Raw genomic sequence first — 25,727 nt, 5'->3', positions numbered from 1 at the left:
ACTGTTGAAGAGAAGCGCAATTTAAGCTTATTTTTGGATACATTTTGTCATGTTCTTGTGCAAAGAAGATATTTTGCCATTTAAAAAACAATATTTACTCAAACACCAGGGTTATTTTAAATAAAACAGACGTTTCTCCAAACGCAATATTGTTCATTTTTAACCTTAATCAGAATTTAACTCTTTTAACCTTAAACTTAAAAAAAATTGTATACCTAAACCTTGTAAAATAAGTAAAAGAAATGCTTTCATGTATTCAGTTTTAATGAATGATTTCACTTTTAAGTTTACAATCACTGAAACGCTATTTAGTGTATCTACTTTCAGTTTTATTTAAACTTTCACATACATAGGTATTTTTAATTACTTGTTCATGTTTTGAATTGTAGCACTTTTGGCCCTCGTAAAGAATAAACATTAAAAATACATATTTTTTTTTTCCAGAGGATTAGAAATAAGCGTAATTCTTGGTATCCATTTCTTTACCACAAGAGGGCGAAAAGTTGACACTGTTAGCCTCATTATTACAATACCCCAGTTTCTCCAGCAGATGGCACCGGTAGATTTGTTTGACACAAATAATTCCCTGTTTAAAGTTTAATTAACCGTAATGTGTGCTTTATCTGAAACAGTAGCAAGGCTTTTAAATCCACAACTTTACAGATTAAGGTAAAAAAAAAAGGAAAAAAAAGTTATACAATAAGTATCTGACGTCACCAGTATTTTGCGGAGGACAGAGACCACAGGAGAGAAACTGAAATGCTTATAACCCTGCTTTTTGTTCTTGTCATAGCCAATAGCAAAAGAATATACACAGAAAAATCCTCCTGTACCGTGCATTGCAAACAAAGACCAGTCATGCCTCTTAATCCTTTTTGTATTCTACCACAAATACTAATGCAGTTTGTTTGGTTTATATGCGAAGGAAGTAGAGCATCATTATGATGTGGAACAAAAAATGATTTATTTAAGAAATGTTTACACATAAACAAGGACAAAGAGAGCATTATTTAGAGAAGCAGCCAAAAGACCCGTAATAGTAACTCTGGAAATGCTTCTAATAAAAGCTAAGAGGTCTACCATTATTATTATTATCATTTAATTTGCCTTTGGGATAAGTAAAGTATTTTTGAATATGAGATATTACCTTTTTAGAGGAAAAGCCAATGCTGAACGAAAGATGTTAGAACCACCATTTGTAGTAACTCCATGCAGAGGACACAGCGCAGATAAGGAAGAGAGTAACCTTTTGGCCTGCTGAAAACATTATACAGCATGATACACTGAAGCTGAAACACGGAAGTGGGAGCATCATGCTGTGGATATGCTTTTTATTTTTATCTGGGGAGAGAAGTCGGGCGACGTTTGTGGAAAGATGAATGTAGCAAAAATACTTTAAAACATCCTGATGAAAAATGAATCAAACCTACTTTAGACAACTGAGAATCAACAACCAGACAGTCAAGACATAATATGTTAGATATCACTGTTTTAAATTTTTTTTTAATTTAGGTGGGTTTCCTTTTTTTTAAAAGAAAAAAAGGAAAACTAGAAAGAAAATGTATTTATAACAAAGCAGATGTTGAGTTTCTCTAATAAATGAAACCTGGACTCTGAAAACACTGATATAAAGGTCTAATAAAAACACAAGACATTTATTACGTTTTATTGTTACAGGAGCAATGAAGAAATATTTTAGTAAACAATTATATGGTTTCATTTCAACGGTTACGTTTTAATGTTTTAAAACTTTCCTCTGACAACTCCTGATAGTTTTTTGTGTTTTCTAAACTCTAAGTGTTTAGAAACACTAACATGTTGTACATATGTGTAGTTGTAAATAGTTGTCTCAGAGCTGAATCCTCTTTGGTTCTGATTAGTCCATTCAGAGAGAAACCAGCCGCTGAGCTGCAGTAGTGTCAAGGTCCAGTTCTCCCAGTGCAGTAGTCCAATCAGCCACTAGAGGGCGCCGGACGTCTCCAGCTCCTCGTGGTTCTTCTTCAGCTGATTTTCTGCAGGTTTTCTGCTTTCTTGGGTTGATAAACAGGAAGTCTGAGGATGGCAGCTTCACCTTCATCGTCCTCCTCTTCCTCAGCTGCAGCATCAGTGATCCTAGAGGTCCAGTTCATCTCCTGCTGATGCTTCCAGTTCTTCTGGGTTTCTGCTGCTCAGCTTCTGATCTGCTTCACTGACAGCTTCAGCTTTTCTGTCTGGACCAACAGATGATTGATTTGCTGCTGGAAACGGTGATGGTGCAGCAGATCCTGCAGGGGGCGCTCTGGGGCCTCAGTGTTCAGGTCGGTTACAGTCACATCTCCCAGACTCCTGAATCTTCTGGTTCCTTCCTGAAACGATTTCCTGCAATAAAATGTTGGTTGGAAATGACCTGAAAACTGAGCAAAATCTGAAAAAGTTCAAATCTGACCTACAGTTTAACAGCTCAACTCATACAAAAGGAAAACATGACAATAAAGGTGTTTGTTGTCACCTGAAAGGGGGAGGAGCCTAAGGTGCTTCCAGATGCTTAAAGTGTTTGAACCAGCTCAGTGGCGAATCCATCGACCCGAAGGTTTCCTGCACTTTCATCCCACGGGTGGTTTTCATCAGAGCAACATCTGAGTGGTCTCCTAAAAGACTTCAAGAAGTAATGTTGTTAGTAGTAACTCTTAAATCTGATAACAAACTTCTTCCCTTTGTTGTGTGTGCTGGCCATAGATTTTAACCACATCTATGGTAGTGAAATAGTTAAAATCCTATTTTAGCTCTAACGATGATTGAAGCTTCATTATTGCTTTAGAAAGTGTATTAAAGGTAAATGTTAACTATTTATTTTACAGTTTAGCGGTAAACGAACTGAGTCTCCCGTGACGCTTTGCGCTGTCTCTCCCAAAGGAGGTAGTGGAATCCAAAAAGTGTTCCTCCCATCATTTGGTGAAGGTAAGACTCCACACGTGTCGACGGTTTTAGCTTCTCTGTTCTCTCTCTCTCTTTTCGTTAGTAATTTAGTTTGTGTGCAAACTTTGCATGTTTTTCTCACTGTGACTCCACGCAGTGTGTGTGTGTGTTCATGTTTAGTTGCGTCACATGTGTCCCCGCAGCTTCCACGGAGGGTCAGTCCACCCACGCAGAGCGGGGAAAGCACAGCAGGCGAAACGGGCTGCGAGTAATTCTTGGTTCATACCAACAGAGGTTGGTAAATGTTGTGCATGTCGACGTCTTTTTGCTGCTAGATTCACTTTAAAGTCAACAATATTTAGAAAAGAAACGCTTAAAAGTGATGGATGCAAATAAAACCTTCATTATTTTCTAGCGGCATTTTAAATCTGCTCCCAGCTTATTATATGTACTTTTCTATCAGTTGGTTTCAGGAGGTCACATGAGCCCAGTGACTCCAATCAGAGTTGAACATGTTCAGCCAGGGTCCAACACTGGACTCTCTGTTATCCCAGAGATTGGCCCGTTTATCTTTACTCTGTTTCTGCAGTAATCTGGGGCTCCAGATCAATGCCGATTGTGTTAAAAGTCCAGTTTCGTTTTTCTTCCAGCTCATTTGTTTGATCTCTACGATTTCATCGGACCTCCATCCCCTGGAAAAGGTCACGGCTCTTCCTGCTAAAGGTCAGCGCTTGCATAATTGCACGGTGGCTTCACACGGTGAGAGGAAATCCTCCTTCAAGTCAAATCTCTTGTGGTTCCAGTTGCGATGGCGGAGCGGGTTCTGGTGGTAGGAGGCGGGGGACGGGAACACGCGCTGGCCTGGAAGCTGGCCCAGTCGCCCCGGGTCCAGCAGGTTCTGGTGGCTCCCGGAAACGCAGGAACCGCCAGCTGCGGCAAGATCAGCAACTCTGCTACCTGAGGGGCTGTTGGACCTGCTAACTGCTCAATATAGGATGTATTTTAGCTGAAGTCACTTGACACGATTGAAAAACAGAGGTGAGCCTCTGTAGCTTTCTGTTGCGTTTCTGCAGAGGTGTCGGTGAGCAACCACGGCATCCTGGCTCGGTTCTGTAAGGACCACCACGTCGGTTTGGTCGTAGTCGGACCCGAGGCGCCGCTGGCAGCAGGTGGAGTCGATTCCAGTTTCTTATTGTGGGATCAAACCTCAGGCGGTTCTGACCCGTATCGTCTCTGCAGGTATGGTGGACGATCTGACGGCGGCGGGCATTTTGTGTTTTGGACCGTCGGCTGCGGCGGCTCGGTTGGAGTCCAGTAAGAGTTTCGCAAAGGCGTTCATGGAGCGTCACGGCGTTCCCACGGCTCGCTACGGCTCCTTCAGCGACCCGCAGGACGCCTGCAGCTTCATCCGCGGGTCCGCTCAGAGTCTGTTTCTTTTTGGAAGCTCAAATTTTAATGTTGGTTCTGAATCCATTTGGATTTTCTTCACAGCGCCGACTTTCCGGCTCTGGTGGTGAAGGCCGGTGGGCTGGCGGCGGGAAAGGGAGTCATCGTCGCCGGGGATCGGGACGAAGCCTGCCGGGCCGTCGTGGAGATCGTGAAGGTATGAAAATACCCAAAGCACTCCACACTGAACTAATGCAACTTTAAAGAGTTTGTGTTAATTCCAAAAATACACAATTTGTGTAGGACTAAAATCATAGTTCTGTTCTTGTAGGACGGAGCCTTTGGGTCAGCAGGAACAACGGTTGTTATTGAGGAGCTTTTGGAGGGACAGGAAGTGTCTGTGAGTTCATTTGACTTTGTCTATTTAATAGCCTTTACTAAAAAGTGTATTAACTAAATGTTTTGGGGTTTTTTTTTTTGTGTCTGTGCTTCAGCGACGGTACCTGGGTCTCTCCGATGCCACCGGCTCAGGACCACAAGCGACTCCAGGACAGAGACGCGGGGCCCCTCACGGGCGGGATGGGGGCCTACTGCCCCACCCCACAGGTTGCTAGGACACATTAGCTAGGGTCATTTATCTGTTCTCTGGTTTATAGCTGATTTGTCCCTCACAGGTGAGCGAGGAGCTGCTGCAGCAGATCAGAGAGTCGATCCTGCAGAAGACTGTGGATGGGATGAGGCGGGAAGGAACTCCTTATAAGGGTAAAACGGTTCTTAACAGATCAAAGGGTTGTGAAATGAGATTATTGTATAGTTGAAATGGAAGTCAAAGGGTGATATAGGAAAAGTAGTCTTTAAGATTGTGTTGTGTTTCCAGGCGTTCTGTACGCGGGCCTCATGCTGACCAATCGGGGGCCTAAAGTTCTGGAGTTCAACTGTCGCTTTGGCGACCCAGAATGCCAGGTTCTGCTTCCTCTGCTGCAGAGCGACCTCTATGACGTCATCATGAACACCGTCAGCGGGAACCTGGCCTCCAACGTCCCCGTGTGGCAGCAGGGCAGCTCTGCTGTTGCCGTGGTGATGGCCAGCGCAGGATACCCGGGTTCCTACGTGAAAGGGGTCGAGATCACAGGTGGGCCTGCTGCAGGGTTCTGGACCACATGTAGAAGTGTTTTGTGTTACTAATCTTTGGTGCTGCAGGTCTGACCCGGCTGCAGGAGGCCGGGCTCCAGGCGTTCCACGCCAGCACCGCCCTGAAGGACGACCGGGTGGTGTCGAGTGGCGGCAGAGTGCTGGCCGTGACGGCGGTGAGGTCGAGCCTGGAGGTCGCCCTGCAGGTGGCCAATCGGGGCGTGGCTGCTGTTGGATTCCCGGGCGCCGTGTACCGGCGAGACATCGGCCACCGGGCCATCGCTCACCAGAACCAGAACCGGTCTGTTGATGTTAAGGAGCTGCTGTAGTGAAATGTGTTGGTTATAAATATTCCAAATAAAGATTAAAGCTCTTAAAATTGACTTGGTGTATATCAGTAATTATTTCCAGTTGTAAGTAGTTTAGTTTTTGTAGACGTGCAGTGAAGATCGTTCAGGTTTCCAACATTTAAACTATTTTCCTCCAGCGGGCGTCTGACCTACAAGGACAGCGGAGTGGACATCGCTGCTGGGAACCAGCTGGTGGACATCATCAAGCCTCTGGCTAGATCCACGACCCGACCCGGTAACGCTCTGCTGTTTGGTAACAGAGGGAGTGTTTGTTTCTGCTCCACTCATCTCTTTATTTCTCAGGCTGCGATGCAGAGCTGGGAGGTTTTGCTGGACTGTTTGACCTGAAGGCGGCCGGGTTTGTTGACCCGATCCTGGTTTCTGGGACAGACGGTGTTGGAACTAAGCTGAAGGTGGGAGTAGAGAAGTGTTTAAAGTGTATTATTTAAAACAAAGGATAAATGTATTTAATGTTGTACTGCAAATAATATATTGCATGGAGAAATATAGTGTTATTGTTTTGCTTCAAGCTTTTCAGTCAAATGTAGTAAATGAGTGATTCCTGGTTCTATTGAGTGATTCCTGGTTCTGTTCCCCAGATCGCCCAGGCCTGTGGCCGTCATGGCAGTCTGGGTCAGGACTTGGTTGCCATGTTTTGGCTCACGGCGCCAAGCCGCTCTTCTTCCTGGACTACTTCTCTTGCGGCAGTCTGGATGTAGAAGTTGCCGCCTCCATCGTCGGCGGCGTCGCCAAGGCGTGTGAGGCGGCCGGCTGCGCCCTGCTGGGTAAAAACCGACCTGATGCAGCCAGTCTGTCAACCACACGGACTTCATGATGATTCTGAACCATCTGACAGGCGGTGCAGAGCCTAAGCTGAGGAGAGAGACCCAGGGTCACTCACTCGACCCCTAAGCCAGGGGTCGGCAACCAATGGCTCCGGAGCCACGTGTGGCTCTTTCATCCTCCTTGTGGCTCCCAGTGACTTTGGGAAATAGAATATCTTATTAAAATTAAATCATTAATGAACTATAAATTAAACGCATTTTACAATACATTTCTAAATCTGAAGATTATGGTGAACCTGTAACAGTGAACATCCTATTTAGGCTGGCTCTGGCTCTATCTCTCTGCACGCACGGGTCTTGAACCCAGGTTAACTGGGCCACATGCACAGACTCAAACCACTGTGCCACCGGAGCGCCCAACACATGCATCGCTCGAACTTCTACAAATACTATGCTACTTCACATAAGATCTAAAAACCATGCAATGACCTGGACTTGAACCCAGGATGCACGTGTCCAAAGCACAGACACTATCCATTGTGCCAACCAAGCAACTGACAACTAATGCATCCAAACTTCTACAAATACCACTACATAGGTTTCGCATAAAATGTTCTGATACCGGGTAATAAGCTGGACTCGAACCCAGGATGCATGTGTCCAAAACACAGACACTATCCATTGTGCCAACCAAGCAACTGGCAACTAATGCATTCAAACTTCTACAAATACCACTACATAGGTTTGGCTTACAAAATTCTGATACCGGGTAATAAGCTGGACTCGAACCCAGGACGCATGTGTCCAAAACACAGACACTATCCATTGTGCCAACCAAGCAACTGACAACTGATCGATTCGAACTTGTAATACCGCTACGCAGGCTTTGCTTGGACTTGAATCCAGGGTCAATGTTTTTGAAAGCATAGACACAAACCACAGTTCCAAACCAGCAACCAATTTCTTACGTGATTGAACTTGTACAAATACAACAAGGTAGGGTTTCATGTAAAAGTTTAACACCATGCCAGGGCCTCTTCATGTGTGGAAGACCACAGGATTTTTATTCAATCTCCATGGGGATTTCCCATCACCCATTGCTTCCTCTAAAAGAATATAGCTATTCTATTCGTCCGGTGAATAAAAATCTATTTGAGATGAAGTTTCCTATTAAAACAATCATATTGAACATGAGGTAATTCTTTTCATTTTTAATCAAGAAATTAATGAAACCTTTATAAACATTAGACCACACGCCTTTGAAAACAATAAATACTGTAGGATTATTTGTTTTTGACAGAAACTCAGGAGGCTCCTTTACCTTCTTCATTAGGCTGAAGAAGTTGATCCGGAGTGAAGTGAAGGCTGTAAACTTTGCTGTGCGGCGTTAGCTTGAACTGGTAGCGACAAATATTTACAAGCGACCGTCTTCTTACTTCAGGATCCCTTGGTAATCCATGAAAACTTAAAAGCCCATTATATTAGGAAGAAAGCAATGTTCATAGTATGGTTTTATTTTGTGAAATAACACTTTGTCTTTTCTAGCTGTCATGGTAACTCAAAGCGGAAAAAAAAAAGATTTGAAATTATGTATTGACAGGATTCAATTATTGTGGAGAAAGTTATATTGGTGAGAAAACATTACTATCTAAAAACATCTCTTGAAATGAGACAAATTTCTTCTTGTTCTAAATCCAATGACGCTGCAGTGCACTTCCGGTTTTACTCTGCAAAAACTTTATTTGCTCAATTTACAGATTTTCAGCTTGAAGTTCCATTTGAAGAATGGATTAAATTTATATACCAGAAAGAGTTGAATACAATGACAAGTTTTCATCATCTGGCAAAAGGGAATACACAATTTTAAAACCTGGCACTTGGAGTCACATAATTAATGATCTGGTTTGGAAAAAGTTGAAAAGCACATGTACATTTGTATTGCAAAGAACAAAAGTTTATCCAACTGTCACTAGTAAGTACATTGATATCAAAGGCTTCTGTAAAGAGTGTCAAGGCCATGTTAAAATGACATGTGACAGAGAGCCAACGGTCAACAGCCCAATGGTGCTCCAGTGCTCCATCCAAGGTGCCGACATCTCCCTGCACACTGGCCAGTCCAAAAGATTCATGTCAGGAACCCTTCGTGCACAGGTTTCAAAAGAGTTGTGTGAGGGTAGGATGGAACCAGCTGTATGGAGGTCAGCAAAGGCATCAGAGTTGATGGATATTGGAGATCCGGAGCCAAGTCACCTTCCAAACCTGGCAACCTTACGAAAAGCCAAGCAGGAGAGAAAAGATTTGAAATTATGTATTGACAGGATTCAGTTATTGTGGAGAAAGTTATATTGGTGAGAAAACATTACTATCTAAAAACATTTCTTGAAATGAGACAAATTTCTTCTTGTTCTAAATCTTTATTGAAGTTCAAAACAAAAGAAGGTACACATTGTACAACAGCTGAAAATCTGCAGAATTTAACTTACACAATAACATACGAAATTAATAACTGCTTGCTTTGTGGTTATGTCCAGAGCAGGCCACAGTCATCAATTTAGGTGAAGTCAGTTGGCGTATGAAAGAAAATTATGTAATATCTCATAATGAGCAGTAGCCCAGTTTGTTTTGTTTTGGTGCAACGTGGGGGGATGGTGACGTCATCGGCCAAAATAATAACTTTTAATATTTCAGAAACGAAAGCTGCACAAACGACCGTTTCAACGGCACAAACCTGCACTAACGAAGCACTAACGAAGTAGCCGAGTTTGGTTTGTTTTGGAGCAACATGGGTGGGTGGGGGGGGGGGGGTGAACTCTGGATGACCTAAAATATAATTTTTAATATCTCGAAAACCAAAGCTGCACAAACGAAAATGTTAACGGCACAAACCTGCACTAACCACTCAGACTATTTGCTGAATTTTTTGACGTGGGTGGGGTGTCAGCTGCACTCAGCTGGGGAAAAGCCCTGATTTGGATCGGAGCGGGGTGCTCAAACTTTTGAGACCAAGATCTACTTTTTCTCTCACCAGCCGGCTGAGATCTACCTCTCATGACACGAAGACATAAAAATTGTAAATTAAACTCTATTGACTTATTTTATATGCAAATATACATCAGTTATAGCAGAAATAATAAAGTGATAAAAAACCTAATGCAGTAATTTCTTCCTCAGTGAGATTCTCCTACCGTTTTACTCTCTCTCTCTCTCTCTCTGTCTCTCTGTCGTTAAGCACGCCCGTTGCCGTGGCAACCGCCTGCGCCCCGCAAGCGGAGCAGCGACGTTAAAAACATAACATTCAGTCCGTTACGATGTCAAGTTTCCAGGCTTGATATTTATTTCTGGATTATTAATAAGCGCTCACCTGAACACAGCGATGGTTGATCAGCTAATGTAAACTCCTGCTCTGCTAGTCAGTCTGTCTTTGAGTCGCCTGTTTTTTTGTTAGTGGAACTGAAACGCACTGAATTGCGCAACACCTTGTTGAAACAATAATTACTGAGAATATAAATTTTAACAGGTTTTGTTGATTTTAAAATATATATATATTATTCTTTAATGAAGCTACAAACGTTTAGGATCTTAGTGAATATTTTGATAAGCGCGTCAGAAGAGGAAGTTCTGGTCTCATCGTCCTGGCGGCTTTCAGTTTGTCACCAACTGCCGAGATCAACTGAAAACCTTCCCGTGATCGACGTGTTGATCAGCCCTGATCTTCCGTAACACACCAAACACTACAGGAGGATCGGTTACAAAATCGTAAGCGACAATCTTAGAACGGCCGGCGTTCTAAGATTGTAGTAAGGGGGAAAATAGGGGCAAAAAAAACCGTGTAGTGTGAACTATTGCATCAGGTAGTCGATGTGCTCATTTTCTCTATTTAAATCTAATTATTACTGAAGGGCAACATAGTATACAGACTTCATAATCTGCACTCTTGGTTGAATGCAGTATTTATTTTCACTTTGGCTTTATGTTGTTTAGTTTTTATTCCAGTACATTTTTTGTTAATGGAGTCTGAGAATCCATTTTATTTTTGTTTGTGGTTGTTATGTTTATTTTGTTTATCAGTTCCAGTGTTTAGTGTTCTTTTGAAAATAAAGTGTATCTTTGGCAGGAAATCGCATGAATTATCACGTCATTTCCATTAAATCAGTGTAAAAAGGTCTTCAAACAATATTATCGTTTATCGCAATAATTTTTGAGACAATTAATCGTTCAGCAAAATTTGTTATCGTGACAGGTCTGTGTGTATATAATTATTAAGATTAAGGTTTTGAAATCTGCAGAGACGGGATTTCTAAATCAACATAAAAGAGTTTAAACTTAAAGCTACACCCTCTGTTGTAAGTTTGACTATTTAAATAGCAACTGGGGGAAAAAAGCATATACAGTGCTGGACATGTTTACTTATGGAAGCGTTAAACTGCCAGAGCTAAGAAATAAATTCTGGAGTTGTATCTTGTTATAACGAGATTCAAAAGTTGACAAAAACATTAATATTTCTCTTTTTAAAGAGATATAAACACAAGCCCCACCGGTGCAGTGAAATTCACTAAATTATCTGAAGCATCCTGTAGACTTCCAACATCCTGCAGGCGAGATTCCCCTCACCTGTTCAAGAATACAGCCAGTTCCAGGTCCAATTACCCTGGAAACAACTGCCCTGGGACTCTATCATTCTATAGAAAGCAGGAGAAAACACGTCAGCCATAAAATGACCGTCAAAACCCAAAGTACTCTCACTAACACTGAAACCAGCCGTCGACAGTCACTTCTGCGTCGGTGTAACCCCGGCCAAGCCAACACCGGTCCCGTGCAACTTACTCCTTCTTAAATGTCCGACACAAGACAGCGGAAACGTTAAAATATTTAGATTTTACCTGAGTGAACTGGAGAAGAATAAAGGAAAGCGGTAAGATGAGAAAAAGATAGAAACATGCAGTTTCTTCTCCTCACCTGTTCGCTAATGCGGCGGAGCTGCTGCTTTCTGTGATGCTGCTACTGCCGCCGCCTCGCTCACGCGAGTCGTTGAAGTGACACGCGCTGACTGAGCCGGTGGGTGGAGCGCGTGCTGGATGATTTGGCGCAGTGCTCGAAAAGGTTTCTGGGAAACGTAGTCGTTAATGCTTCAAAAATGAAAAATGGCCAGGATTTTTAAAAAAAACAAGTAAAACGGCATTTTATACAAGTTTATATGATTTATTGCATATCTTTTATTAAAGGAAATAAACTTGGGCATCAATAACTCTGAAATGCAGAATTATCTCTGTATTATATGGTCAAACTTTGAGACTATTTGGCTCCTTTTCATGTCCTGGAGTTAGAAAAACAACGGCATGTTGTTTGCCAAAGTGATGTTTTATTTATTTATTTTAAATTTCTAATAAAAAGCCATGTTTTAATCCTAATCTATTTTATGGTTGCTCACAAATTCAATATTCATTAATTTCTGACAAACTGCAGCTGTTAGTACATCAGTGAGTAATATCCCTTTTGCCCTTTGATCACTTTTGTACCAGGCATTGCAGTTCTTCCCCAAATCTCCCAATTTTTTAGGCTTCATGTAAACCTAATTATATATGCTCAAGAATACAATCCAATGCTACCTCCCCCCCAACCCCCTGTCCCGCACCCAATTTCCCCTGGTTTATTTCAAAAACAAATGCCAAGTCTAGCATCTTTAAAGAGAACTGATGGGTGGCGACTTTCTGGGTTGTTTGTATGTTGTCTTAGGTGAGACTGAGACAGGCAGTCTTAGTAAAGTCATCATTTTTCAGGAGATGCTACCACTAATGTAGTAAGCCAATATGGCTGCCTTGTATGCGTCAAAGAGGGGCTGTGAACACCTCCGACATTAATTATAACCACAACCCCATTCTGTTCAGCTACTGTATTGCTCAGGTGACTTCATTTATGAATTAATTAAGAAATTTATTGTCATTACAACATCATCCAAAATACCAGTTACCTACCAAACTGTGGATTTACTTGTGTTTGATATAGTTTCTACAATTTTAATGGGAGAAGAGCACAGTAGGATTGCCATCCTTTTCCCGTATACGGGACGCGATTTGCTCCGTATTTCTGTATGTCCGACAGTAACGCCTATCACACACATATAAACATTTAGTGTAACAATAATTACGAAACTCAAACACAAGATTTGTTAAGGTCAGCTAAATTTTGGCGGGAGCTAGTAAGGACCCCAGAACGCTTTGGACCAATGATGATGTCACGGTTGCCTAGAGACGGACACTAAGCCCCTTTTGCACTGCACCGCTGGACCCGGGTCGACCCGGGTCCATTTAATAATGGCGTATTAAGTTTTGTTGTGCTGCTTTTGACCAAAAAAGGTCTGAGCTAACTCCCGCTCTCCGGGTAAACTCAACCGACGCTCGCCACAGTTGTTCTTATCTTCCCAAACTTCAGCAGTTTTCTAGTTGTTCTACTGAGATAGTGACATCAACTTGTGACATCACGCATAATGATGTCACAAAGAGCTAGTCACAAATTGAACTCTGCACACTTGAATTCTGCAGTCATAAGCATTGCAGAAGAGAGAGAGAGCAAGAAGAAGGATTGTGTCCCAACAAGAGATTGAAAAGGAAAGTTTTTCAAGATTAAAAGGAATTTCTCACAAACAAATAAAGGAAAACATGGGGCAGATTTTGGATTTATTCAGACAAAAAGGATCAAAAGTGAGTCAGCGCAATAAGGCTTCATCTTCCGATTCTGGGAATGAAGAAATACAGCAGATCTTGGCAAGAGAGACAGAGAAGCTAAATGGCATCTTGGAAGAAGTTAACATGATGTCCATTGAGAGACAGTCACTCATCAAAGCAAACGAGGAGCTGAAGAATAAAGTTATAGACACAGAAAAAGCGGCACTTGCAAAAGACAAGGAATTAAAAAAGCTGTTGGTTGTAAACAAAACTTTACAGGACGATAACACCGCATTGAAGCAGGAAAACACTGCACTGGGGCAACAAAACACCGTCTTGGAAGAGGAAAAAAGCATCCTGGAGCAGAAAAACACTGCCCTGGAGAAGGAAAAAAATACCCTACATCAGGAAAACATCATATTAAAACAGGTAAATACCATCTTGGAGGAGGAAAACACCTTCTTCAAGCAGAATAATACGGTCCTGGAAAAAGAAAAGACTGCCATGGAGCAGAAATACACCACTCAAATCAGTACCCTGGAACAGAGAATTTCCACATTAGAACAGGAAAACACCTCTCAGAGGGAGAGAATTTCCACGTTAGACCAGGAAAACACCTCTCAGAGAGTGAGATTATCTCGTACATTGCGGGTAAGTACCTACCTGGAGCAAAGAACAAGGCGTTTGGAAGGGCAAAACTTTGGTTATGAGGTCGATAACAGAGACCTGCATCAGAACCTCAATTTAAGAAGAAGGCAACATGAGCAGGAAAAAACCTCCCTGATGCTAACTATCACTGCTCTGGAGGTGAAATGCACTGCCCTGGAGCAGAAAAACGCTGCCCTGGAGAATGAAAAGACCGCTTTGGAGGAAGAAAAGACCGCTCTGGAGGAAGAAAAAACCGCTCTGGAGGAAGAAAAGATCGCTCTGGAAGAGAAAAACACCGCTCTGGAGCAAAAAAATACCGCCCTGGAGCAGAGAATAAAGTACTTGCAGCATAAAAACAAGACCTTGGAGCTGATAAATGCCACCATGGAGCAAATGAAGAGCTCTCTGGAGAAGGAGAACACCACCTTGGAGCAGGAAAACAATAACCTGCAGCTTGAATTGGAACAGCTGAGGGACAGAATAGAACAGGTGCTTTCAGACCAGCCACAGAATCAGCCGACTTTATTCAGAAGAGTGATCAGAGGCATCTCCAATATGCTTCTGAAAATGTACCTAACAGGCACTCTCAGGTACTGGATTGAAAGATGGTACTTCTAAACAAAGAAGTGTCATGAGGGCTCCAAGCTTCATGTTTGATTATCGGTGGTCTCCATGCTGACTTCCAGGGCTTCGTAGCAAGTCATGTTGGTCTCCTGGCGGACCTCCAGGGCTTTGTATTGAGTCCTGTCGGTCGCCCGGCCTGCATCCAGGGCTTTGTAGCGAGTCCCGTTGGTCTCCGTGCTGGCCTCCATGGCTTTGTAGCGAGTCCTGTTGGTCTCCGGGCTGACCTTCAGGCCTTTGTAGCGAGTCTTGTTTGTATCCGTGCTGACCTCCAGGGCTTCATAGCAAGTCCCGTTGGTCTCCGGCATGACCTACAGGGCTTCGTATTAAGTCCTGTCGGTCTCCCGGCCTGCCTCCAGGGCTTCGTAGCGAGCCCCGTTGGTCTCTGGGCTGACCTCCAGGGCTTCACAGCGAATCCCATTGGTCTCCGTGCTGACCTCCAGGGCTTCACAGCGAATCCCATTGGTCTCCGTGCTGACCTCCAGGGCTTCACAGCGAATCCCGTTGGTCTCCGTGCTGACCTCCAGGGCTTCAAAGCGAGTCCCGTTGGCCTCCGGGCTGACCTCCAGGGCTTCGTAGCGAGTCCTGTCGGTCTCCCGGCCTGCCTCCAGGGCTTCAAAGCGATTCCCAGTGGTCTCCGGCCTGACCTACAGGGCTTCGTATTAAGTCCTGTCGGTCTCCCGGCCTGCCTCCAGGGCTTTGTAGCAAGTCCCGTTGATCTCCGGGCTGACCTCCAGGGCTTTGTAGCGAGTCGTGTCAGTCTCCCAGCCTGCCCCAGGGCTTCGTAGCGAGTCCCGTTGGTCTCCGTGCTGGCCTCCATGGCTTTGTAGCGAGTCCTGTTGGTCTCCGGGCTGACCTTCAGGCCTTTGTAGCGAGTCTTGCTTGTATCCGGGCTGACTTCCAGGACTTCATAGCAAGTCCCGTTGGTCTCCTGGCAGATCTCCAGGGCTTCGTATTGAGTCCTGTCGGTCTCCCGGGCTGCCTCCAGGGCTTCGTAGCAAGTCCCGTTGGTCTCCGGGCTGACCTCCAGGGCTTTGTAACGAGTCGTGTCAGTCTCCCGGCTTGCCCCAGGACTTCGTAGCAAGTCCCGTTGGTCTCCAGGCTGACCTCCAGGGCTTTGTAGCGAGTCGTGTCAGTCTCCCGGCCAGCCCCAGGGCTTCGTAGCAAGTCCCGTTGGTCTCCGGGCCTACCTCCAGGGCTTAGTAGCGAGTACCGTTGGTCTCCGGGCCTACCTTCAGGCCTTTGTAGCGAGTCTTGTTGGTCTCTGGGCTGACTTCCAGGACTTCGTAGCAAGTCCCGTTGGTCTCCTCTCGGACCTCCAGGGCTTCGTATTGAGTCCTGTCGGTCTCCCGGGCTGCCTCCAGGGCTTCATAGCGAGTCCTGTTGGTCTCCGGGCTGACCTCCAGGGCTTTGTTGCGGGTCCTATTACCCTCCTGGTTCCTGCTCTGCCGCGGGCAGGTACATGCTCCGCTGCCCTTGTCACAGGTCCCATCGACCTCCTGGCGAGGCTCAGGAGGTTGGCTGGAAGGTCAACAGGACCTGCGACAAGGCTTAGGAGGTCAGCCAGGATTGGACACATCCCCAGCATCCCCAAGGTTTCCGTTCTGCCGCCAGCGTCCACCAAGGTTTCTACTCTGCTGCCGGCATCCTCCTAGGTTTCTGCTCTGTCGCCAGTGTCCACCAAGCCTGCTGTTCCGCCGCCGTCCTCCTCAGATTCTTTTGGTGTTCCTTAGTTGTTTCCATTTCATTTACCTTGTTTTCCACATTCTTCATTGGTGTTTCTAATTACGTTTATTTCTTGTTTCTAGTTATTTTTCCTTTGTTCTAATTAGGTTCCTTTAGTCTACTTACTCATTTGTGTTTGTATTTTGGTTATTTGGCTACAAGTCCAGTGAACTAATTTTAAAACCAGGCATTAATCAATGCTTTACTACAATCTACCTGCAATGCATGTGGCTAGTGTCAGGGTTAGTGTCAGTCCTGACTGAATGAAAATCATTATAACCTATTTATGTCACATTAACAAAGAACAGCTGAAAAGTTGCCAGTTTTATCAACTGCGGTAGCAATTTCGCTCCAACTCCTCCTCCTTGTCATTTCTATATTCTTTGCATGTTGAATAAACATTAATGTTGTTTCCACGTATCATCTCCAATGTCCACTTGCCTATCAGCTGTTTGGGATTCCCCTCCGTAATTTCCCCTCCTAAAGCCCGGAGGAGAATCCGCGCTTTCTGATTGGCTACCTGTCACATTCAACAGGCTGCGTTAAGCTCCCAGTCGGGGAAAACAGCTGAGTGAAGCTGACACCCCACCCACGTCAAAAAAGTCAGCAAATAGTCTGAGTGGTTGCAGGTTTGTGCCGTTAAAATTTTCGTTTGTGCAGCTTTGGTTTCTGAGATATTAAAAATTATTTTTTAGGTCATCCAGAGTTCACCATCCCCCCATGTTGCGCCAAAACAAACCAAACTGGGCTACTTCGTTAGTGCTCCATTAGTGCAGGTTTGTGCAGTTAAAACGGTCGTTTGTGCAGCTTTCGTTTCTGAAATATTAAAAGTTATTTTTTAGGTCATCAGAGTTCACCATCCCCCCATATTGCTCCAAACATCAAAATTTTTGCTTTACGTCGCCGCCACTATGTAGCCTGGGCCACAATGTTACCCAAAGATTATATTATACAAATGATAATTTCAGATAACGATATTATTATTATTTTTACTTTTTTCTAAATATACCAACTAAATCTGATTTTACTTTATTTGGTGCTTTCAGAGTTTAACATTCACGCGATGACATTCACCCAATTAGGGGACAATTAATTTCACCTGCTGCAGGCTGTACTTCCTGTTTTACTTCCTGTTCTCTTCCAGCACATTCCTGTCAGGTAAGTCTTGGTTTCAGTGTCGTTTTTATGTATTTGAGGTTGCTGTATTTTTGTAGAAAGGGGACTATTTGCAAGAATTCATGGCATAATCAATACAGTTATAGTAAGACAATATTTCTGGTAATTTATTTTTTTTGGTGATGTATAAACTTGAATACCTTATGGTTTGCTTATGGTTTGCTATTGACACACCCAAATATCTGTATTGTGAGGCAAAGGGTTTCTATCCTACTTGAGAACTAAAGAACCATGAAAGTGACTGTTTTGAAAATCCAATATAATTTGACAGTAAAATAAGAAACTGTGTTGATTTGAACAATGAACTTTAACAATTCAAAAAATAACAACAACAACAAAAACAAACAGTGTCTTGATAATTGGAAATTAATTTCTCCTGTCTTGAATAGACAACTCCTTTCATGTGAACTCCTTTCAGAAACATGGCATGAAGCTATTTGCCTTTGGTCTGGTCTTCAAACTTTCTCCCCCAATTTTTTTCCCTCACAGATCTGCTGTGTATAGCACTACATGTGGTAGTATTTTTTCTTTTCAGACAGTGTCTTCAAGACATTTGCCAGGTCATCATAAAGCTCCCACACAGATGGAGTTCTCTGGCAGTATGCAGTATAATGTCCCAGGCCATCTTTGGTCAGGCTTCCCCTGAAAGCAATGACTGCTCTCAATGTAAGTGTTTTTCCTTGGAGAACCATAATGGAGGGAAATTCACTCAAGGCGAATTCAGTTGGATTTGTAAGGTCACTGTCAATCCATGTTATTTCTCCAATGCTGTAGCTGTGAGTAACGGTTCCTGTGCAGAGAACATTTCCTGAGGTGCTGGCTCCTGTTTTGAATTCAGATGGACATTCTGATTCATTCTGCAGTGGTCGGAGGCAGGGAGACTGTGAAAGGAAGAGTCCTTTTTCTACTGAAGTGCCAAGCTGAGCCATGCCAGAATTCTTCAGAACAGAAATGTCAGGTAAAACAAATGGTACTTCCCTGGTCATTCCTTTGTTTAGGTGGCAGTATTGTGAAGAGCAGTGTTTTGAGAGGTAAACGCTTGATACATTTCTCATTGTCTTCCCAATAACAGTGGCAATATTGCACTGGGCATCGATTTGGTTGGTGCCAGACCTCAACTGTGTTTTTGCAAACATTGAACTAAGCAGATCTGCCCTCTGCAAGTATGTCTTTGGGGTCACACCATCTGTAGTTATGGATTTCACCAGCTGCAAGAGTGTGTTATCACTGTCATTCATGACAACATTTTGAAATGCAGAGCTGTCACAGAAAGTACAGCATAAGCACTGACAAAAGGCATCAAAGGAACAGGTGTTTAACACAGAGAGAGACAATTTCCCAACTTTAACAGGCTGATGCATGTTTTCATTTTTTAATAATCCCACTTTCACTCTTTTGGCCCCAGATGATGAATCTGCATGGAGCCATTCAGTGCAGGAACTCGGGTATGAAGTCCTCTTCCTCTTTTTGGGTGGAAGAATTTGTCCTCTCCAATTTTCAACCACGTTTTCATCTGCTGTGGAAAACTTTCTGGTGGCATCAGATTCCATTAAATCGCTAGAATCCATTTCTCTGTTACCTTCAGCATTGTGGGTAATTATGGATGCAGGATTAACTTTTGCATCTTCTGCTGATGCAACTTGTTCCTCCTCTTTTTTTTTGCTTTTGCAGAGCAAATCCGCATATTTCCTTCGATGAAGGAAAGATGCCGAGAAACGAAGCGATCGACTCGCATGGGTAAGTTCTCATGTTTGAACAGACCATGTTTTACATTTTTGAATTCAGCTTCAACATTGGATGAGCTTGCTGTGAGGCTGGTGCTTTTGAAGAGTGGAACCATTATTCCTGTCCACAGTGGTAAGTAACTTGCAAGTCTTATAATGTGTGGCACAATCTCAGGGAGGAAATGGATGTTATCCCTATCCCCATTAGCTGCAGCGTGTGTCCTGCTCTCCTCACAAATGTTTGACACCCAGTCTCGTAGGTCAGTCTGGATGTCATCGCATGGATCCACTTGATGCACTTCCTTTGTGTCTTCATCTGGAATGAGGATGGAGTCTTCTGCAATCTGGGCTTTCAGGTATTTTTTGCACCTCTCTGATTCAAGAGGGGTTCCAGAACTATCATCACCTTCTGCCTCACTGAGAGCCACAACAGTGATGGCATATATTAACTGCTTTGCATGGTCCAAGCTTTGTGCTTGAAGAAGCTTTGCTATTCCCCTGACAAAGAAGTCTTTGACACGGTGTGACTTGTTTTTCAGGCAGTCCCACTGGCAGACCATCTTTATGCAGTGGGCAACATCAACCCTGATGTAACAGGGAGGAAGTTTTGCAGACTGGTTCCCAAGTAGCACACGGAAGCATTCATCAATGTATGACTTCAGGTTAGAAAGAGGAGTGAAGGCCTTCACCAGAGCACCAAGAATAGCCAGGGAAAAGTCACTCACAGCTTCCCTTGGTACAGCTGCGCCTGCACGAAGCCATTCTGTCAGCCATGTCGCAATTGCATTAATGTCATGCCTTTCTGATAGCATTTGTACCACTGGGACTGAGCAGTTGTCTCCCCTCAGAACACCTTGATACAAGAAGATGTGGCCAGATGTACCATTTGGTCGTGCCAGTTTTCTGACAACTGAACCAGTTGCATCAAAGCAAACTACTGAGGGACATTTTTTGGTCAGTGCCTTATAAACATGTATCTGAGTTTGACTCCAATAGTGACAGAAGAATTTATCCAGACCAATATCTCTTATACTGCCACTGTTAGGTGTGCTATACTTTAATAACTGCAAAGACAGAATGGGGTCTTTGTCGCCTAATTCCAAATCTTTTCTCTCCTGCTTGGCTTTTCGTAAGGTTGCCAGGTTTGGAAGGTGACTTGGCTCGGGATCTCCAATATCCATCAACTCTGATGCCTTTGCTGACCTCCATACAGCTGGTTCCATCCTACCCTCACACAACTCTTTTGAAACCTGTGCACGAAGGGTTCCTGGCATAAATCTTTTGGACTGGCCAGTGTGCAGGGAGATGTCGGCACCTTGGATGGAGCACTGGAGCACCATTGGGCTGTTGACCGTTGGCTCTCTGTCACATGTAATTTTAACATGGCCTTGACACTCTTTACAGAAGCCTTTGATATCAATGTACTTACTAGTGACAGTTGGATAAACTTTTGTTCTTTGGAATACAAATGTACATGTGCTTTTCAACTTTTTCCAAACCAGATCATTAATTATGTGACTCCAAGTGCCAGGTTTTAAAATTGTGTATTCCCTTTTGCCAGATGATGAAAACTTGTCATTGTATTCAACTCTTTCTGGTATAAATTTAATCCATTCTTCAAATGGAACTTCAAGCTGAAAATCTGCAAATTGTCCAGTAGAAGTTGTGTCTGAGTCAAACTCTGTGTCCACGGGGCTTTCAGGATCACTTTCTTGATCATTTATTTCCAAGCTTGCCCATACGTTTTGTCTGTTTAGCTTTACAAATGTGTACAGGGCTTTTGCAGGCATTTTATTTCCCAACTGCTGACTTAGCTCTGTTCAGACAGCGACAGTGTTTTCTAGGATAGCCTCTTTTGACTTGCAGAGAACTGCGAAAAGAGACTCTCTGTCCACTGCTGGGTGTCGAGGCATCTAGTTAAAATTTGGTCACGAGGCTTTGATTAGCATTGCTCAAAATAATAATTCTGGTCTACATAATTTCAAAGAAGCCACAAAACATTGACATTCTAGCAGAGGCTGCACAATTACAATAGTCTTGAACTAAAAAAAGTTAAGTTAGCTTTCCCAGTTTCTCATTTTAACTATTTGTAGGGTGACCAGACGTCCTCTTTTTCCCGGACATGTCCTACTTTTCAGACCTAAAAAGATGTCCGGGGGGAATTTAAAAATCGTCCGGGATTTTGGTCAACTGCAAATTACGTAATCCCTGAGCCGCGTCAGTGCGGGCAGCCCTGTTCTTAATCAGAAGATTGCTGTCAGTACGCCAACAACATGCGAAAGCGCAAATGTATGTACTTTTCCCGCTTTTAGACTTTCTGTCCAGCACCCCCCCCCGCTCCAAGGTGTTCTGGTTTCCCGAACACCCCCGCCCCGCTGCAGGTTGTCCGGGTTTGCCCAAAGTAAAATATGGTCACCCTAACTATTTGTTTTTTTCTCCGAAGAGTTTTTGCGGCGCTAGTGGCTCGTATTTTTTCAACAGTAGGCAGACAGGAAGGAGGGTGAGGAGAGGGGGGAAGACATGCGGCAAATGTCGTCGGGACCGGGAGTCGAACCCGCGACGTCCGCGTCGAGGACTAAGGCCTCCAAACGTGGGGCGTGCTAACCCCCTGCGCCACCACAGCACGCCCCTCATTTCTACTATTTAAGCAAATTTTTTTTTTTTTACAAGATAATTTTCAATAATGCATTGTTACTAGTCTTGTGAATTGGCAATTTAAGTACCTGTTAAATTTTTATTTCCCGTTGAAATAAATTATCTATGTTTCAACAGGTTTAAAAATTCTGGACTTCAAATATAAGTTGTGAATTTAAACAAATGGATATGTAAGCTATCCATGCATCCTCTCTGCTTTTATGGGGATGGATTGCATCGAGTCAACATTTTATATGAAACGTGAGCATTAATTTACTTACCTTGTTCAAAAATCAAAATCAGGGTTGGAAAAAATTCCAAAGATGACTCTTTCAAAAGGATTTCTTTCAGACTGCTAGAATAATTTCAAGGAGAGGTTGAAATTACACTTGCTCTTCCGCAAAAACAACACTCGCTACAGTGTGGGTGGAGCCAATCACAGTTGATGTTGTGTGAAAACTTTGTCAAAGTTGGCAAAACATTTTACGTGCTTTTAAAAATCCTTGAAGCCCATTCATACACATTTAATGTCAGAAATTGGATGAAATGAAACTCGTTGCATTTAAAATATATTTACTAAATATTAAGTACATTACTTGGATGAACTTTGTTGAACCAATGACACTGCCGTGCAGTTCTGGGTTTACTCTGCAAAAACTTTGTTTAGGCGGTCACTCTGTACATAACTGTTTTATTTTTGTTCTTTGAGGTTTTTAAGTAATTTTATTTTCACTCTGGATTTTAGTATGTACTTTTTTTAAACTCCTAAGTAGAGGGAGAGACCCAGGGCCACTCACTCAACCAAAGTAGAGGGAGAGACCCAGGGCCACTCACTCAACCAAAGTAGAGGGAGAGACCCAGGGCCACTCATTCAACCAAAGTAGAGGGAGAGACCCAGGGTCACTCACTCAACCACAGGATTCATGTGTCCAAAGCACAGACACTATCCATTGTGCCAACCAAGCAACTGAAAACTGATCGATTCGAACTTGTACAAGTACCACTATGCGGATTTTGCTTATAAAATTATGATAACAGGTCACGAGCTGGACTCGAACACAGGATTCATGTGTCCAACGCACAGACACTATCCATTGTGCCAACCAAGCAACTGACAACTGATCGATTCCAACCTGTACCAGTACCACTAAGCGGATTTTGCTTACAAAATTATGATAACAGGTCACAAGCTGGACTCGAACACAGGACTCATGTGTCCAAAGCACAGACACTATCCATTGTGCCAACCGAGCAACTGAAAACCGATCGATTCAAACTTGTACAAGTATCCACTAAGCAGATTTTGCTTACAAAATTATGATAACAAGTCACAAGCTGACCCAGGGTCACTCACTCAACCTACGTAGAGGGAGAGACCCAGGGTCCCCTCACTCAACCTACGTAGAGGGAGAGACCCAGGGTCCCCTCACTCAACCTACGTAGAGGGAGAGACCCAGGGTCCCCTCACTCAACCTAAGTAGAGGGAGAGACCCAGGGTCCCCTCACTCAACCTACGTAGAGGGAGAGACCCAGGGTCCCCTCACTCAACCTAAGTAGAGGGAGAGACCCAGGGTCCCCTCACTCAACCTAAGTAGAGGGAGAGACCCAGGGTCCCCTCACTCAACCTACGTAGAGGGAGAGACCCAGGGTCCCCTCACTCAACCTAAGTAGAGGGAGAGACCCAGGGTCCCCTCACTCAACCTACGTAGAGGGAGAGACCCAGGGTCCCCTCACTCAACCTAAGTAGAGGGAGAGACCCAGGGTCCCCTCACTCAACCTACGTAGAGGGAGAGACCCAGGGTCCCCTCACTCAACCTAAGTAGAGGGAGAGACCCAGGGTCCCCTCACTCAACCTACGTAGAGGGAGAGACCCAGGGTCCCCTCACTCAACCTAAGTAGAGGGAGAGACCCAGGGTCCCCTCACTCAACCTACGTAGAGGGAGAGACCCAGGGTCCCCTCACTCAACCTAAGTAGAGGGAGAGACCCAGGGTCCCCTCACTCAACCTAAGTAGAGGGAGAGACCCAGGGTCCCCTCACTCAACCTACGTAGAGGGAGAGACCCAGGGTCCCCTCACTCAACCTACGTAGAGGGAGAGACCCAGGGTCCCCTCACTCAACCTAAGTAGAGGGAGAGACCCAGGGTCCCCTCACTCAACCTACGTAGAGGGAGAGACCCAGGGTCCCCTCACTCAACCTAAGTAGAGGGAGAGACCCAGGGTCCCCTCACTCAACCTACGTAGAGGGAGAGACCCAGGGTCCCCTCACTCAACCTAAGTAGAGGGAGAGACCCAGGGTCCCCTCACTCAACCTACGTAGAGGGAGAGACCCAGGGTCCCCTCACTCAACCTAAGTAGAGGGAGAGACCCAGGGTCCCCTCACTCAACCTACGTAGAGGGAGAGACCCAGGGTCCCCTCACTCAACCTAAGTAGAGGGAGAGACCCAGGGTCCCCTCACTCAACCTACGTAGAGGGAGAGACCCAGGGTCCCCTCACTCAACCTACGTAGAGGGAGAGACCCAGGGTCCCCTCACTCAACCTACGTAGAGGGAGAGACCCAGGGTCCCCTCACTCAACCTACGTAGAGGGAGAGACCCAGGGTCCCCTCACTCAACCTAAGTAGAGGGAGAGACCCAGGGTCCCCTCACTCAACCTACGTAGAGGGAGAGACCCAGGGTCCCCTCACTCAACCTAAGTAGAGGGAGAGACCCAGGGTCCCCTCACTCAACCTACGTAGAGGGAGAGACCCAGGGTCCCCTCACTCAACCTAAGTAGAGGGAGAGACCCAGGGTCCCCTCACTCAACCTACGTAGAGGGAGAGACCCAGGGTCCCCTCACTCAACCTAAGTAGAGGGAGAGACCCAGGGTCCCCTCACTCAACCTACGTAGAGGGAGAGACCCAGGGTCCCCTCACTCAACCTACGTAGAGGGAGAGACCCAGGGTCCCCTCACTCAACCTAAGTAGAGGGAGAGACCCAGGGTCCCCTCACTCAACCTACGTAGAGGGAGAGACCCAGGGTCCCCTCACTCAACCTAAGTAGAGGGAGAGACCCAGGGTCCCCTCACTCAACCTACGTAGAGGGAGAGACCCAGGGTCCCCTCACTCAACCTAAGTAGAGGGAGAGACCCAGGGTCCCCTCACTCAACCTACGTAGAGGGAGAGACCCAGGGTCCCCTCACTCAACCTAAGTAGAGGGAGAGACCCAGGGTCCCCTCACTCAACCTACGTAGAGGGAGAGACCCAGGGTCCCCTCACTCAACCTAAGTAGAGGGAGAGACCCAGGGTCCCCTCACTCAACCTACGTAGAGGGAGAGACCCAGGGTCCCCTCACTCAACCTAAGTAGAGGGAGAGACCCAGGGTCCCCTCACTCAACCTACGTAGAGGGAGAGACCCAGGGTCCCCTCACTCAACCTACGTAGAGGGAGAGACCCAGGGTCCCCTCACTCAACCTACGTAGAGGGAGAGACCCAGGGTCCCCTCACTCAACCTAAGTAGAGGGAGAGACCCAGGGTCCCCTCACTCAACCTACGTAGAGGGAGAGACCCAGGGTCCCCTCACTCAACCTACGTAGAGGGAGAGACCCAGGGTCCCCTCACTCAACCTACGTAGAGGGAGAGACCCAGGGTCCCCTCACTCAACCTAAGTAGAGGGAGAGACCCAGGGTCCCCTCACTCAACCTACGTAGAGGGAGAGACCCAGGGTCCCCTCACTCAACCTAAGTAGAGGGAGAGACCCAGGGTCCCCTCACTCAACCTACGTAGAGGGAGAGACCCAGGGTCCCCTCACTCAACCTAAGTAGAGGGAGAGACCCAGGGTCCCCTCACTCAACCTACGTAGAGGGAGAGACCCAGGGTCCCCTCACTCAACCTACGTAGAGGGAGAGACCCAGGGTCCCCTCACTCAACCTACGTAGAGGGAGAGACCCAGGGTCCCCTCACTCAACCTAAGTAGAGGGAGAGACCCAGGGTCCCCTCACTCAACCTACGTAGA

The 25,727-nt window shown here is 45.1% G+C and overlaps 1 protein-coding gene and 2 long non-coding RNA genes across 3 annotated transcripts; 2 read left to right on the top strand and 1 right to left on the bottom strand.

Annotated features, from left to right (window-relative positions):
* The first annotated feature begins 2,170 nt into the window (after positions 1-2,170).
* On the top strand, positions 2,171-6,816 carry LOC116734141 (trifunctional purine biosynthetic protein adenosine-3-like). The gene is given in 15 exon segments (XM_032585321.1): positions 2,171-2,297; positions 2,496-2,937; positions 3,099-3,189; positions 3,546-3,618; positions 3,699-4,309; positions 4,387-4,498; positions 4,613-4,681; positions 4,762-4,887; positions 4,956-5,043; positions 5,159-5,413; positions 5,482-5,713; positions 5,903-5,997; positions 6,066-6,175; positions 6,362-6,413; positions 6,416-6,816. Coding segments are annotated over 11 exon segments (1,494 nt in total). The 5' UTR covers positions 2,171-2,297; positions 2,496-2,937; positions 3,099-3,189; positions 3,546-3,618; positions 3,699-4,136; the 3' UTR covers positions 6,598-6,816.
* A 1,060-nt stretch (positions 6,817-7,876) lies between these two features.
* LOC116734148 (uncharacterized) lies at positions 7,877-11,718 on the bottom strand. Its single transcript, XR_004342179.1, has 2 exons — positions 11,504-11,718; positions 7,877-8,814 (listed from the first exon to the last, which is right to left on the bottom strand). It is a non-coding gene; the product is annotated as an uncharacterized LOC116734148 (long non-coding RNA).
* A 6,334-nt stretch (positions 11,719-18,052) lies between these two features.
* LOC116734146 (uncharacterized) lies at positions 18,053-19,180 on the top strand. Its single transcript, XR_004342178.1, has 3 exons — positions 18,053-18,690; positions 18,785-18,824; positions 19,051-19,180. It is a non-coding gene; the product is annotated as an uncharacterized LOC116734146 (long non-coding RNA).
* The last annotated feature ends 6,547 nt before the right edge of the window (positions 19,181-25,727 follow it).

Source organism: Xiphophorus hellerii, chromosome 15, assembly GCF_003331165.1.
Source record: "Xiphophorus hellerii strain 12219 chromosome 15, Xiphophorus_hellerii-4.1, whole genome shotgun sequence".
Lineage (NCBI taxonomy): Eukaryota > Metazoa > Chordata > Actinopteri > Cyprinodontiformes > Poeciliidae > Xiphophorus > Xiphophorus hellerii.
Note: the sequence above shows the minus strand (reverse complement) of the source record. Positions and strands in the feature narration are given on the sequence as shown.